Consider the following 17,471-nt stretch of genomic DNA (forward strand, 5'->3'; position numbering starts at 1 on the left):
ATTTTTCATTCATGGCATCGTATGTCAAGATTCATGAGTAAAATGCTATAGAATTGCATACTCCATGTTTGAGCTAATAGAGGATTGTGGTGCAATGTCCCACAGTTCACTTAGTTTACTTAACACAGTGGCACATAATAAACACTATGCTAGTGAAAAGGATAGGATGCTTTGTTGAATGAAGTTATTGAGACAAGGAGAGGATGTGAAGTGGCTCTTATTAACAATAGCAATCTCGTCCATAGCAACCAAGAAATTCTTGAGAGAGGTCTGTTGGAAACTATGGAGGGGATAGCAACAAGACCCCTAGCAACAAGGGATTATGTGATAACGACTATACATCATTAATGTCAAGATGTGTCAAGTGTGGTGAGCATGAGCCATCTCGCCCCAGGAGATGCACTATGAAGTGTAACCTACTGTGATGACTAAACCCTTTGACCAACAACATCTGATTGGTAAAGGTCCTGTGACCATCACCTTCCGATGTGAACAACTACATTTTCATATATTTTCCTTTTCCTCTTTCGAGTCTACTTCTAAGATGAATCAAATCAAATTTAATTTGTCACATGCGCTGAATACAACAGGTGTAGAACTTACTGTGAAATTCTTAGTTACAAGCCCTTAACCAACAATACAGTTCAAGGGACGTGCGCGGACAGCAGTGGACGCATACATTCTGGCCTAATGACAATCACCAAATGTCATGACACTTTTTTTTTGTGTGTAACAGATGTTTCTTTCCATTCACCACTGTTTGGAGGCTGTAAATACACTACATGGCCAAAAAGATGTGGACACCTGCTCATATGTCACGCCCTGGCCTTAGTTATCTTTTTTTTCTTTATTATTTTGGTTAGGTCAGGGTGTGACATGGGGGATTTATGTGTTTTGTCTGGTCTAAGGTTTTTGGGATGTTTATGGGGCTCTTTCCTTTCTAGGTAGTTTGTATGTCTATGGTTGCCTAGATTGGTTCTCAATTAGAGGCAGCTGTCTATCGTTGTCTCTGATTGGGAACCATATTTAGGCAGCCATATTCTGTGGGTACTTTGTGGGTGGTTGTCTTCTGTTTTTGTGTCATTGCACCAGATAGGACTGTTTTGGTTTTTACATTTGTTGTTGTGTATTTTGTAGTGTTCTCGTGTATGTTCTTGATTAAACATGTTGAACTCTAACCACGCTGCATTTTGGTCCTCCTCTCCTTCAGCGGAAGAAAACTATTACATCATAAAACATCTCAATCCAAAATCATGTGCATTAAAATCTTCGGGCACTGATGTTGGGCGATTAGGCCTGGCTCGCAGTCGGAGTTCCAATTCATCCCTAAGGTGTTCGATGGGGTTGAGGTCTGGGCTCTGTGCAGACCAGTCAAGTTATTCCACACCGATCTCAACAAACCATTTGTGTATGGACCTCGCTTTGTCATGCTGAAACAGAGAAGGGCCATCCCCAAACTGTTGACACAAAGTTGGAAGCACAGAATAGTCTAGAATGTAATTGTATGCTGTAGCATTAAGTTTTCTCTTCACTGGAACTAAGGGGCCTAGCCCGAACCATTATTCCTCCTCCACCAAACTTTACAGTTGGCACTATGCATTCGGGCAGGTAGAGTTCTCCTGGCATCCGTCAAACCCGGTTCGTCCATTGAACTGCCAGACGGTGATGCATGATCCATCACCCCAGAGAACGTGTTTCCACTGCTCCAGAGTCCAATGGCAGCGAGCTTTACACCACTCCAGTCGACACTTGGCATTGCGCATAGTAATATTAGGCTTGTGTGCGGCTGCTTTCAGAGGCAGTTTGAAACTTGGTAGTGAGCAGTGGTGTAAATTACTGAAGTAAAAATACTTTAAAATACTACTTAAGTAGTTTTTGAGCTATCTCTTTACCATTTATATTTTTAACAACTTTTACTAGATGAAGGAACATTGCTGTGGGGACTTGCTTCCATTCAGCCACAAGCATTAGTGAGGTCGGGCACTGATGTTGGGTGATCAGGTCTGGTGAGCTTAACACCAAATTCCTTACCCTACATTCCTTAAGAAACAAATGTACTTTTTACTCCATACATTTTCCCTGACACCAAAAAGTACTTGTTATATTTCAAATGCTTCGCAAGACAGGAAAATGGTCCAATTCACACACTTATCAAGAGAACATCCCTAGTCATTCCTACTGCCTCTGATCTGGTGGACTCACTAAACAAAAACGTGTTGGAGTGTGCCCGTCTATTCACAAATAAAAAAATACAAGAAAATGGTGCCGTCTGCTTTGCTTAATATAAAGAATGTGAAATGATTTCAACTTTTACTTTTGATACTTTAGTATATTTTAGCAATTACATTTACTTTTGATACTTAAGTATATTTAAAACCAATTACTTTTAGACTTTTACTCAAGTAGTATTTTGCTGGGTGACTTTCACTTTTACTTGAGTCATTTTCTATTAAGGTATCTTTAGTTTTATAACAATTGGATACTTTTTCCACCACTGGTAGTGAGTGTTGCAACCGAGGACCGATGATATTTACGTGCTACGCACTTCAGCACTCGACGGTCCCGTTCTGTGAGCTTGTGTGGCCTACCACTTTGCAGCTAAGCCGTTGTTGCTTCTAGACGTTTCCACTTCAGTAAAGGCCATTTTACTGACAATGTTTGTCTATGGAAATTGCATGGCTGTGCGCTCGATTTTATATACATGTCAGCAACGGGTGTGGCTGAAATATTCAATCCACTAATTTCAAGGCGTGTCCACATACTTTTGGCCATGTAGTGTATGTTGCGAGTGAACCGGTAGCCTAGTAAAGGAGCCCTTTGAAGTGATTTTTTTTACAATTAGATTAAAACTTATGCCACAATAAAAGATAATAGATTTTAAAAGTTAAATGACAAATCTTTATGACTAAGCCCATAAAATGGAGGCTTCAGAACATCTAGAGCTCACTCCTTCTACAGGACTTCTGTAATTAATAATAAATACCGTTCTACAAGAAAATCAAAATAGAATCCATTTTATGTTCTTCTTCATTATTAATACATTTCTACAAGAACAGTAAAAAAGATGGCAGAAATGTGTTGGCTCAGTGCTCTCAAAAGAAAATACCCCAACTGTGAAGATTGTTCATGTCTCTCAGACCAAAGGAAGATACAACAAAAATCATTCAATTTGAAGCAGTGGGTTAGGAATGGGTCAAGAAACAACACAAGAGATAAAAAGACACTACCGTACAAAATAATGATTAAAGCTGGTAGTCCTCTCACTATGTCTGTGTCCTATCAGTCTGACCACGGCAGCTGAGGGTTCTCCTGTATATTAGGGGTTCTCAAACTTTTTCACTCCGGCCCCCCTTCCAGCATTGGGGAACATCCCGCGCCCCTCCTGCATGTGTGCGCCATGTCTATTTCTATGGGCACAAGCATTGTTCACACCCCTCTTGTTGGTGGAGAAAATCTTGCATTCGATACATTTTGCCATGTCTAATGTGTATTTGTGTGATATTTTCATTTAAATTGTTATTTTAACCCTTATTTAACCAGGTAAGTTGACTGAGAACACATTTTCATTTACAGCAACAACCTGAAGAATAGTTACAGGGGAGAGGAGGGGGGATGAATGAGCCAATTGGAAGCTTGACTCAAATATTTGAGTGACTAAAACATTAGAGCAAGTTCTATGTGCTAAAAAATCTAGCTAAAAAAATTAGCTGACATGGGTTAGGTGACCTGGACATTTCTGACATGTTATAAATAGCTCTCTAAGGTATGCAATGGCTGACATGACAAGAGGAAAACTGATGATGCACTACCCAATTTCAAAATTGTACCTTGTGCATTCTACTACTACAACTTTGAAGAGTAAGTTGAAAGCCAGACTGAGTTCCGACCCCTCACGCCCCACAGTTTGGGAACCACTGCTGTATACTGGATGAACAGATGGCTAGGTTCAATCTTCATTGACTTATTCACTATGGGAAACACTGTGTGCTTGATAGGAGTTCACTGAAGACTCATTTCAAATTCATCTCACATTACATTTGTCCTCTACTACCTGGATTTTCCACATGCTTCTCTGTCATCATATGATTCGTAAAGAGTTGATTTAATAATAGAACATGCCTACCCTTTCTCCAAGCAGTGTTGAGCTGTCGTGGTTTGACTCTTTCTGACTGAAACATCCATCATAAACAGTCCTGGGAGACAAAGTCACCCTAACAGTGTTCGTGCCACATGTCAATGGCTCCTATATCCACCCGACATGCTGTCATTTAACTCTGAGGTGCTTCATTAACCAAACAGTGTTTGTGACTGATTGGTAACCTTTGTGTGTATTTGTTTGTGTTACCTGTAAGACAACAATGCCTGATTCCTCATGAAACTAGAACAAAAAAGGACCATGAATTGTGGGAATTTCCAGAAATGTTATCCATAGAAGGGTCCTTTGGAGGAAGGATTGCTTCTTTAAGAATAATTGAGAAATAATTAATTGAAGTTGGATTAATTGAAGACTACATAATATTTCATCTGTAGATGCTGGGTCGTTCCACAAAATGAGTGCCTTTTGCTTCCTTTGATATTTTAAGTAGAAATTGTGCACCAATATTGAATTTTAAAAGCCTGTTATATTCAATTGAAGTGCCTTTTAATATAGACCACATGGAGAATTCAATAAATCTGAATTTTTATATGAATAAAGAAATGTCCCTCCATACACACTCTCCAGGAAGATTTAACCCACTTAAAGTTAAAAGGAAGTTTACCTAAAATAAAAACAATCCCAAGTGATTCCATACATTAGGTGGAGTTTGTCTTCTCCTCCTCTCTTTCCCTGCAGTCTAGAACTAGAAAGCTGAAAAAATGGGTCACGTGACTCGTGATGTGTCTTTGTGCACTGCTAGCTCTGCTCAATTATCAGTCAAAGAGTGATTGAGAAAACCTCGAATTGTGGACAAATTCTTTGTTTTATTGAAAGTGTACAGCCAAATGAGCTATTTTTTGAGTAAGGAACTTTTCCACCCAAAACAATTGCAAATATTTTATATAATTATGTTATGTGACTGCAACAACAGTGGAGATGGGTAAAAACCACGGAGATGGGTAACACCTGTGCATGTGCGCTCTCCTGGGGCAAACTCTGTGACGTATATGCCCTTATTTGGAGTTTGACATCACAGATCAAATCAAATCAAACCTTATTTGTCACATGCGCCCCGAATACAGCGTGTAGACCTTACCGTGAAATGCTTACTTACAAGCCCTTAACCAACAGTGCAGATCAAGAAAGAATTAAGAAAATATTTACCAAATGAACTAAAGTAAAAAAATATATAAAAAGTAACACAATAAAATAACAGTAACGAGGCTATATATAGGGGGTACCGGTACCGAGTAAATGTGTGGGTGTTCAGGTTAGTCGAGGTCATTTGTACATGTAGGTAGGGGTGAAGTGACGATGCATAGATAATAAACAGCGAGTAGCAGCAGTGTAAAAAACTAATGGGGAGGGGGGTGTCAATGTAAATAATCCGGTGACCATTTGGTTAATTGTTCAGCAGTCTTATGGCTTGGGGCTAGAAGCTGTTAAGGAGCCTTTTGGTCCTAGACTTGGCGCTCCGGTACCACTTGCCATGCGGTAGCAGAGAAAACAGACTATTACTTTTTTGGGGGGCTTTCCTCTGACACCGCCTAGTATATAGATCCTGGATGGCAGGAAGCTTAGCCCCAGTGATGTACTGGGCCGTACTCACTACCCTTTGTAGCGCCTTAACTGCTGAGCAGTTACCATAACAAGCGGTGATGCAACCGGTCAGGATGATCTCGATGATGCAGCTGTATAACTTTTTGAGGATCTGGGGACCCATACCTAATCTTTTCAGTCTCCTAAGGGGGAAAAGGTGTTGTCGTGCCCTCTTCACAACTGTCTTAGTGTGCTTGGATGATAGTTTGTTGGTGATGTGAACACCAAGGGACTTGAAACTAATGCTTACAAATCGGATCATAACTCTAAAAGTAGCAAAGATTCTACTCTGGAACTTTGTTATGCTCATAAAGTATATTACGTTCAACAATATATTGAAAAATGAGCCAAATCAAAAATGCTATACTTTCAGTGCCTTCAGAAAGTATTCATACCTCTTGGCTTATTCCACATTTTGTTGTGTTACAGCCTAAATTCAAAGTGGATACAATTTATATTTTTTCTCACCCATCTACACTCAATACCCCAAAATGACAAAGTGAAAACATATTTTTTGATTTTTTACAAATCTATTGAAAATTAAATACAGATTGACACCCCTGAGTCAATCAATTTTAGAATCACCTTTGGCGGTGATTACAGCTGGGAGTCTTTCTGGTTAAGTATCTAAGAGCTTTGCACATCTGGATTGTACAATATTTGCACATTATTCTTAAAAGAATACTTCAAACTCTCTTAAGTTCATTGCTAGACAGCCATTATAACGTCTTTTCAAGATTTCCAAGCCGATTTAAGTCAAAACTGTAACTAGGCCACTCAGGAACATTCAATGTTGTCTTGGTAAGCAACTCCAGTGTATATTTGGCCTCTACTGGAAAGCAGACTGAACCAGGTTTTCCTCTAGGATTTTGCCTGTGCTTAGCTCTATTGCATTTATTTTTATCCCAAAAAACTCCCTAGTCCGATGACAAGCATACCCATAACATGATACAGCCATCACCATGCTTGAAAATATGAAGAGTGGTACTCAGTGATGTTGTTTTGGATTTGCCCCAAACATTGGTTATGCCCCAAAGCTTTGTATTCAGGACATAACGTTAAGTTCTTTCATACATTTTTTGCACTTGTAATTTAGTTCTTTGTTGCAAACAGGATGCAGGTTTTGGAATATTTGTATTGTGTGCCCGCTTTCTTCTTTTCACTCTGTCAATTAGGTTAGGATTGTGAAGTAACTACAATGTTTTTGATCCATCCCAGTGGCGACACGTCATTCAGGGCAGGTGGGGCAGTACCACCTGTTTTGAGCCCCACATTTTTTGCGTGTTTTGCATGTTGTTTTGGCATTAATATGTGTCACATATCAGTTTGCAAACAATGTTAAAAAATATATATATATATCATTGAGTAAATAAAGCCGCATGCAAACATGGTCTCTTTTTTGTTTACTTGAGTAAGGCAGCTGAAAATGCAGGTGTTTCAACCCAGCTCAGTGCTTTCTGTGGTGGTGGGGCAAGCCAGCAGAAAATATGCAGCGTTGCGCCGTGATTGGCTCAGTGTTCTGTCACTCATGGGGACTCTATGTCACCGCCAAGTCTATGGTTAGACCTCGAAAATTCAAGCCCCTTTGGTGCTGCCATAGAGTTACATTAGAAGTGTCCATCCAAAAAGGCTCAAGGTCACAACAAGTTAGAAATCGCAAATTCAACAAAGAGTGGTTTAGAAGGAATCAGTGACAGTGGATGTGTGGTCCCAAATCTGGGATTAAGGAGCTCTTTTCCAAGTTTAAAATGATAAACATTCAACATTGGCCATGCTGTCAATGAAGCATGACTTGTGCGGTGCTCAAAACAACTGTTAACTCGGAACTGCAAAAACTTGACTTCAGCGAGTTCAAGACAACTGGGAAATCGGGAATAAACGAGCTCCGACTGGATTCGACCTTGGTTTTTTTTCAGAGTTCCCAGTTGTTTTGAAAGCACCATAAATCCAGAGAATGCCAGACTCACAAAATGTTCCCACAAAGGGCCTCCGCGCCACCTTCCTGTTCAAGTGAGCACAGCACAACAAGGTGAGTTCAAAAATCTATTGTATGCTGCTGCATAAATTATGTAATATGCCAGGGAGATATGTCTACTGGAGCTAAGAAAGTCATACTAAGTGTATGTTGTGTAGTAATATTTAGTAGCCCATGTGCCTCACCCTAATAATTTGGTCTATTTACCCCTCTAATTTCACCTACTGTTCTGACTTGGTGGTGCACATGTAGCCTATAAGCTGTTTATGAAATGTAATCATTGAATATTGTAAGAGCTTTCATTGTCTGCTTATATGCCCCCTTAATTTTTCCTACGGTTCTGACTTGGTGTACGGGGGGAACAGTATAAGAATAGCCCATGTTCTGAATTCTGTCACCGTACATTTCAAAAGTGCTATTGACTACATCCGTCCTAGCTCGCACATTAATGTCTTAATCGAAATTACAGATGGCCTCTTATCCACTTGTCGTCCCCTTATGCCATAGTTTGTACATCTCAATTGTCAATAGAAACCACATTTGTTTAAGCAAGTCAGCCATATCAGCTACTGTATGTTTTTTTTAAAGGCAGTAAATGAAGCTTAACTAACTGTTTCACTGCCAGACAAGACTCTGCTGAAATCCAGGTGTAGCAGTGGTAAAATGTTGTGACTTTTTTCAGGACAGCTTTATGTAGGCCCTAGCAGTTTGTGGGTACCGTTTGTCACCGTTATAGTGCAATTAATGTATTGTTTAGTGTTGTGTAGTGGCTTTGCTGGCATGCATAACACTTTATTTATTTCTTGCCCCACCCAGATTTACATGCTAAAATCGCCACTGATCCATACTTAGTTTTCTCCTATCACAGCCATTAAACTCTGTAACTGTTTTAAAGTCACCATTGGCCTGGTGAAATTCCAGAGCAGATTCATTCCTCTCCGGCAACTGAGTTAGGAATAATGCCTGTATCTTTGTTGTGACTGGGTGTATTGATACACCATCCAAAGTGTAATTAATAACTTTCCCATGCTCAAAGGATATTCAATATGCTTTTTTTTACCCATCTACCAATACGTACCCTTCTTTGCGAGGCATTGGAAATCCTCCCTGGTCTTTGTGGTTGAAATTCACTGCTCGACTGAGGGACTTTACAGATAATTGTATGTGTGGAGTACAGAGATGAGGTAGTCATTCAAAAATCATGTTAAACATTATTATTGCACTCGGAGTTAGTCCATGCAACTTTTGTGACTTGTTAAACATTTTTACTCCTGAACTTATTTAGGCTTGCCCTGAAGGGGCTAAATACTTATTGACTCTAGACATTTCAGCGTTTAATTTTTAATTAATTTGTAAAAATGTCTAAAAACATAATTTCATTTTGACATTATGGGGTATTGTGTGTAGGCCAGTGACCCAAAATCTCAATTTAAAAACATTTTTGAATCAGGCTGTAACACAACTATATGTGGAAAAAGTCAAGGGGTGTAAATACTTTCTGAAGGCATTGCACATTTTTATATTTTTCAATATTAATAAATGTAAATGTGTTGTAAAAATAAAAATACTACTCATATTACAGAGCAAGCAGTAAACCTTCATATGACATTATGGAGTACTAAAAGAGGCCTGGGTAAGGCCAAAATGTCTAAAATATTCAAAATTAAATTATTTATTCCTCAATTATGCTTTAATATACAAAGGTCAACAATATGTCAACAATAGTTCCTTCAAAGGACCTTTCTATTGATAAAAGTTCATGAGAATCCCCAAAATTATGGCAAAAAAAAAGAAGAGGAATCACCACAATATCCTCCATGGAGGGCAATCCAATACTCATTTCTTTCTCCAATTATTTTCAGCCACAATAATTAAGCATAACTCAAGCAGAACCCTGTTAATTTCAAACTGAAAAACATGCCACCGTGCCAAATAATCAATACATCATTATTTCCCTGACATGACTTCTGTCACGCCCTGATCTGTTTCACCTGTCCTTGTGATTGTCTCCACCCCTTCCAGGTGTTGCTTATTTTCACCAGTGTATTTATCCCTGTGTTTCCTGTCTCTCTGTGCCAGTTCGTCTTGTATGTTTCCAAGTCAATCAGCGGTTTTCCTGTTCTCCTGCTTTTTGGATCCTCCTTTTTCTAGTCCTCCTGGTTTTGAGCCTTGCCTGTTTCTGGACTTTGCACCCGCCTGCCTGACCATTCTGCCTGCCTTGACCACGAGCCTGTCTGGCACTCTGTGACTCTGATCTGGTTTTGACCTTTTGCCTGTCCACGACCATTCTCTTGCCTACCCCTTTGGATTAATAAACATTATAAGACCCCAACCATCTGCCTCCTGTGTCTGCATTTGGGTCTCGCCTTGTGCCTTGATACTTCAGTGCTTATCTACACACCCCATACAGAAGCAACCATTCTGGCTTCACATGTTGAGACATGAGGATAAGGTGCTGATTATCTGAACACATTAACTGATTTCATTGCAGATGCCAAAGACACGTAACCACAGAAACGTTCCTGGGCGTCATCAAGGCAACCCATGCAGCATGAAAATGAGTGAGCTTAGTGCAGAGCTAAAAATAGCTCTCACGCAGTCCAGGGCTCCCGAAGAAAAAAACATCCAGGCAGTTATGATGTAAACCCCCAACCCCCCTCTAACCATCATCCTCCCCAGCTAGTGTTCTGTCTTTGTTCCTCCTCCTCAGGCCGTCCCTGTTTCCCCCAGCCAGTCCCACATACTGTACTGTCTGCACTCCATCCACACCGAGCAGCACAATAGATTCACTAACTCCATTCACTGATGCTCCACATAATCCATTAGAATTCAATTAAAGGGTGGCCAGGTATGGGGTACAACTTGCAGATAATTACCCTTAAATTCATCATGTATCATAATCTCATCTATTCCCAATGCAGCCCCCATAAGGAACTACTAAGCCAGTTGGTCATTATCAATAATGAGCGCTATGTTTCTTATCGCTCAAATTACACAGCTCCCAGGTGAATTGGTGAAAAAACGATATTCTTATCTACCAGAAGGAATCCTAAACAGATATCCAAACACATATAGGAACCTCATTCTCAATATCACATCATAACACAATTACCTGGAGTGCAAGGGGTTTCCACCGTACATTCTTGAGCAGGGCAGGGGCAGACGTGAGAGTGTTCTGAGGTCTCTTCTTCAGCGTGAGGATGACTCCGTTGGGGTCTTCTCTTAGGGCGTTCACCAGGTTCTTCAGCTGCCAGCCCACCTGCACAAATATGCCACAGTGGAGAGAGACAATACAACACACTCAGTAAGGCTGATGAAATACTCAACCAATCATGAACTAGTAAATTGTCGTAGCTAGTTACTGTAGTTTTGAACATCTCCCCTACCAACCATGTCTGAGATAATGACGCCGGAGATAATGACAATGAAAACAACTGCACTATCATTCCAATACTACAGTCCATTCCCACAAATTACAGTGCTTGGAAAATAATGGCGTCTGGCACAAAAACTGTTAGCTAAACAGTATGTGCTGGGAAGTGTTTCATACAATGCAGACAAAATATTGTTCCAATTATTTCCTTTCTTGACTGAACATAACAATTTTCAGAATTCTGTCCTATCTGTTGTTACAACGTTATACAACGTTATACAACGTTTAACAGATAGTGTTGCACCTCGTGCCGACCTATAATGCGTCACAAAGCATCAGCACCATGCTCAACTGGGCTCTGTCCCGCAGCAGACAGACAGTGTGCAGCTGTGCTACAGTGAGCTTGGTTCTGCTGATGGCAGTATGCTCCCAGGCAGGCTCCAGTAGAGGCAGGGGAGCAGAGAAAGCAGGTCACGTCCCCCTCCCTCCCTCTCTCCCTTCCTCCCTCGCTCTCTATGCTACGCTGAGCAGAGCACCTCTCTCTCTTCCTCTTTCCTTTGTTCAGTTCCCCTCAACTCCCCCGTGCACTGTAGAGTGCCAATGTTAATAATGTAACTTATCTGTAAACAGGTTACATTATTCAACTCAGGGACTGGCATGGCGACATAGTCAAACTATAAAAAGACCAACAGATCCCTCTACACACACACACGCATTTCTGTTTGTCCGAGACACTGTCTCTGTGTTCACACCAGCTTCTGTGCTTACTGGAAACTGCAGTGGCAAATCACACTAGCATGTAATAAGCTAGCTAGTCTCTGGCCCCCTGGTGTGTCAGTTGCAACCTTCTATTGGAGGTTCACCCAGGCATATGACAGTTCATTGGCACATCCACTGTCTCATGTTTCTGAACACAGCATCATGTCATAAAATGTGTAATCTCTGTGATTGGTTGGTTGGTAAACTAGTTGTTTTGTATTCTGCAGTAAGACAGGCTACTGCAACCACACCTTGTTAGTATGTCTTTGTTTGGGCAGGAGGAGCTATAGAGCCCTTTTTCTTTTTCTTCACAAATGTGAAATTAGGCCTACTACAAATTGTCCCCTACCGAGCTAGGACACTGCCCCTGCTCAGTACGACAACATCACAAGTGACCTGATTAATGCATCCACCATGGTGACACAAACCTAAATCATTTACAGCAATAACCCCAGTCCTCCCAGTCCATTGATTATAGTAGCTGTTTTTAAATGATTGCAAATGTATTAAAAAATAAAAAACTTTATCACATTTACATAATTATTCAGGCCCTTTACTCAGTACTTTGTTGAAGCACCTTTGCCAGTGATTACAGCGTTGAGTCTTCTTGGGTATGAAGCTACAGGCTTTGCACACCTGTATTTGGAGAGTTTCTCCCATTCTTCTGCTCAAGCTCTGTCAGGTTGGATGGGGAGCGTCGCTGCACAGCTACAGTTGAAGTCAGAAGTTTACATACACTTAGGTTGGAGTCATTAACCTGTTGAATCTATGGGGGCGCTATTTCATTATTGGATAAAAAAAACGTGCCCGTTTTAAGCGCAATATTTTGTCACGAAAAGATGCTCGACTATGCATACAATTGACAGCTTTGGAAAGAAAACAGTCTGAAGTTTCCAAAACTGCAAAGATATTATCTGTGAGTGCCACAGAACTCATGCTACAGGCGAAACCAAGATGAAACTTCAAACAGGAAATGAGCATAATTTCTGAAGCTCTGTTTTCCATTGTCTCCTTATATGGCTGTGAATGCACCACGAACGAGCCTGCCTTTTCTGTCGTTTCTTCAAGATGTCTGCAGCATTCTGACGTATTTGTAGGCATATCATTGGAAGATTGGCCATAAGAGACTACATTTTCCAGGGGTCCGCCCGGTGTCCTTTGTCTAAATTCGGTGCGTAATCTTCAGGTGCGGGCATTTTCTCCTGGGAAACTTCCATGAACGATATATCATCGAAGAGATATGTGAAAAACACCTTGAGGATTGGTTCTAAACAACGTTTGCCATGTTTCAGTCGATATTATGGAGTTAATTTGGAAAAAAGTTAGGCGTTTTGATGACTGGATTTTCGGGGTTTTTTGGTAGCCAAACGTGACGCACCAAACGGAGCGATTTCTCCTAAACAAATAATCTTTCAGGAAAAACTGAACATTTGCTATCTAACAGAGTCTCATCATTGAAAACATCTGAAGTTCTTCAAAGGTAAATTATTTTATTTGAATGCTTTTCTGGTTTTTGTGAAAATGTTGCCTGCTGAATGCTAACGCTAACGCTAACGCTAAATGCTACGCTAGCTAGCTACTGTTACACAAATGATTGTTTTCCTATGGTTGAGAAGCATATTTTGAAAATCTGAGATGACAGTGTTGTTAACAAAAGGCTAAGCTTGAGAGCTAGCATATTTATTTCATTTCATTTGCGATTTTCATGAATAGTTAACGTTGCGTTATGGTAATGAGCTTGAGGCTGTATTCACGATCCCGGATCCGGGATGGCTAAGTGCAAGAGGTTTTACAACTCATTTTTCAACCAGTCTAAAAAGTTACTGTTAACAAACTATAGTTTTGGCAAGTCGGTTAGGACATCTACTTTGTGCATGACACAAATAATTTTTCCAACAATTGTTTACAGACAGATTATTTCACTTATACTCACTGTATCACAATTCCAGTGGATCAGAAGTTTACATACACTAAGTTGACTGTGCCTTTAAACAGCTTGGAAAATTCCAGAAAATGATGTCATGGCTTTAGAAGCTTCTGAGAGGCTAATTGACATCATTTGAGTCAATTGGACTTGTACCTGTGGATGGACAACCTTCAAACTCAGTACCTCTTTGCTTGACATCATGGGTAAATCAAAAGAAATCAGCCAAGCACTGCAGTGCTAGCTGTGCCACCAGAGACTCTGGGTTCGCGCCCAGGCTCTGTCGCAGCCGGCCGAGACCGGGAGGTCCGTGGGGCGACGCACAACTGGCCTAGCGTCGTCCGGGTTAGGGAGGGTTTGGCCGGTAGGGATATCCTTGTCTCATCGCGCACTAGCGACTCCTGTGGCAGGCCGGGCACAGTGCACGCTAACCAGGTCGCCAGGTGCATGGTGTTTCCGACACATTGGTGCGGCTAGCTTCCGGGTTGGATGCGAACTGTGTTTAGAAGCAGTGCGGCTTGGTTGGATTGTGTTTCGGAGGACGCATGCTTTCGACCTTCGTCTCCTGAGCCCGTACGGGAGTTGTAGCGATGAGACAAGATAGTAACTACTAACAAATGGATACCACGAAATTGGGGAGAAAAGGGGGTAAAAAAAAAAATACAATTTAAAAAAGAAATCAGCCAAGACATCAAAAAATTAATTGTAGACCTCCACAAGTCTGGTTCATCCTTGGGAGCAATTTCCAAGTGCCTGAAGGTACCACATTCATCTGTACAAACAATGGTACGGAAGTATAAACACCATGGGACCACGCAGTCGTCATACCACTCAGGAAGGAGACGTGTTCTGTCTCCTAGAGATGAACGTACTATGGTGCGAAAAGTGCAAATCAATCACAGAACAACAGCAAAGGACCTTGTGAAAATGCTGGAGGAAACGGGTACAAAAGTATCTGTATCCACAGTAAAACGAGCCCTATGTCGACATAACCTGAAAGGCCGCTCAGCAAGGAAGAAGCCACTGCTACAAAACCACTATAAAAAAAGCCAGACAACAGTTTGCAACTGCACATGGGGACAAAGATCGTACTTTTTGAGAAATGTCCTCTGGCCTGATGAAACAAAAATATAACTGTTTGGTCATAATGACCATCATTATGTTTGGAGGAAAAAGGGGGAGGCTTGCAAGCCGAAGAATACCATCCTAAACGTGAAGCACGGGGGTGGCAGCATCATGTTGTGGAGGAGCTTTGCTGCAGGAGGGACTGGTGCACTTCACAAAATAGATGGCATCATGAGGAAGGAAAATTATGTGGATATATTGAAGTGACATCTCAAGACATCAGTCAGGAAGTTAAAGTTTGGTCGCAAATGGGTATTCCAAATGGACAATGACCCCAAGCATATTTCAAAAGTTGTGGCAAAATGGCTTAAGGACAACAAAGTCAAGGTATTGAAGTGGCCATCACAAAGCCCTGACCTCAATCCCATAGAAAATTTGTGGGCAGAACTGAAAAAGCACAGGCGAGCAAGGAGGCCTACAAACCTGACTCAGTTACACCAGCTCTGTCAGGAGGAATGGGCCAAAATTCACCCAACTTATTGTGGGGAGCTTGTGGAAGGCTACCCAAAATGTTTGACTCAAGGTAAACAATTTAAAGGTAATGCTACCAAATACTAATTGATTGTATGTAAACTTCTGACCCACTGGGAATGTCATGAAATAAATAAAAGCTTAAATAAATAATTCACTCTTCTATTATTCTGACATTTCACATTCTTAAAATAAAGTGGTGATCCTAACTGACTTCAGACAGGGACCTTTTACTAGGATTAAATGTCAGGAATTGTGAAAAACTGAGTTTAAAGTATTTGGCTAAGGTGTATGTAAACTTCCAACTTCAAAGTTATTTTCAGGTCTCTCCAGAGATGCTCGATCGGGGTCAAGTCCGGGCTCTGGCTGGGCCACTCAAGGACATTCAGAGTCTTGTCGCGAAGCCACTCCTGTGTTGTCTTGGCTGTGTACTTATGGTCGTTGTCCCATTGGAAGGTGAACCTTAGCCCTAGTCTGAGGTCCTGAGCGCTCTGGAGCAGGTTTTCAGCAAGGATCTCTCTGTACTTTGCTCAGTTCATCTTTCCCTCGATCCTGACTAGTCTCCCTGTCCCTGCCGATGAAAAACATCTCCACAGCATGATGCTACCACCACCATGCTTCACTGTAGGGATGGTACTGGCCAGGTGAGGAGAGTTGCCTTGTTTCCTCCAGACGTGACGCTTGACATTCAGGCCAAAGAGTACATTTTGGTTTCATCAGACCAGAGAATCTTGTTTCTCATAGTCTGAGAGCCCTTTAGTTGCCTTTTGGCAAACTCCAAGCGGGCTGTCATGTGCCTTTTACTGAGGAGTGGCTTCCATCTGGCCATAAAGGCCTGATTGGTAGAGTGCTGCAGAGATGGTTGTCCTTCTAGAAGGTTCTCCCATCTCCAAAGAGGAACTCTGGAGCTCTGTCAGTGACCATCGGGTTCTTGGTCACCTCCCTAACCTTAGTGGTTCAAAACTTTGATATAAGAATGATGGAGGCCTCTGGCCTCTCTACGGACAATTCCTTCCACCTCATGGCTTGGTTTTTGCTCTAACATGCACTGTTAACTGTGGGAACTTATATAGACAGGTGTGCCTTTCCAAATAATGTCCAATCAATTGAATTTACCACAGGTTGACTCCAATCAAGTTGTAGAAACACCTCAAGGATGATCAATGGAAACAGGACGCACCTGAGCTCAATTCCGAGTCTCATAACAAAGGGTCTGAATACTAATGTAAGTAAGGTTTTGATGTTTTATTTTTCTATTAATTAGCAAAGAATTCTGAAAACCTGTTTTTGCTTTGTCATTATGGGTATTGTGTGGAGGAACAATTTTATTTAATCAATTTTAGAATAAGGCTGTTACGTAACAAAATGTAGAAAAAGTGAAGGGGTCTGAATTCTTTCCGAATGCACTGTAAATGGGCCAAGGGAGCCTCTATAGCAACAACAAGTAGAAACAAACACAGACCTCACGCAATGCAAGGTGACACCTCTAAAGCGGCCATTGTTGTCCATCTAAAGCTGCCAATGGATCAAATCAAATCAAATGTTATTTGTCACGTGCCGAATACAACAGGTGCAGACTTTACTATTAAATGCTTACTTACGAGCAAAATATATATTTTTAAATATTAACACAATAAAGTAACAATAACGAGGCTATATACAAGGAGCCCCGGTACCGAGTCAATGTGTATGAGGTAGTTGAGATAATTGAGGTAATATGTACATGTAGGTAGGGGTAAAAATGACTAGGCAATCATGATAGATAATAAACAGAGTAGCAGCGGCGTATGTGAAGAGTGTGAAAGTGTGTCCATGTGTAATGTAATGTGTGTGTGCGTGCGTGCGTGCGTGCGTGCGTGTATGTGTTGGAGTGTCAGTATAGTATGTGTGAGTGTGTGGGTAGTGTCCAGTGAGTGTGTATAGAGCAAGTGCGGAAGAGTCAGTGCAAAAAGAAGCGGGTCAATGCAAATAGCCTGGGTAGCCATTTAATTAACTATTCGGCAGTCTTATGGTTTGGGGGTAGGTACTGTACATGTGTGCTCAGAGTTAGCATGGTACAGGTGCACACAATGTTGGGAAAGCAAATAGGCCACAGTCCCAAACAAAT

The 17,471-nt window shown here is 41.2% G+C and overlaps 1 protein-coding gene across 2 annotated transcripts in view; it reads right to left on the reverse strand.

Moving 5' to 3' along the window:
• LOC139422969 (connector enhancer of kinase suppressor of ras 2-like) overlaps positions 1-17,471 on the reverse strand; it is a 72,527-nt gene that overhangs the window by 29,005 nt on the left and 26,051 nt on the right. For both annotated transcript variants that reach the window (XM_071174501.1, XM_071174500.1), the window contains exon 9: positions 10,825-10,971. In XM_071174501.1, coding sequence (XP_071030602.1) covers positions 10,825-10,971 — 147 coding nt within the window. The remainder of the gene's footprint in view (positions 1-10,824; positions 10,972-17,471) is intronic.

The sequence above is a fragment of the Oncorhynchus clarkii genome, chromosome 12 (genome assembly GCF_045791955.1).
Source record: "Oncorhynchus clarkii lewisi isolate Uvic-CL-2024 chromosome 12, UVic_Ocla_1.0, whole genome shotgun sequence".
NCBI classification, from domain to species: domain Eukaryota; kingdom Metazoa; phylum Chordata; class Actinopteri; order Salmoniformes; family Salmonidae; genus Oncorhynchus; species Oncorhynchus clarkii.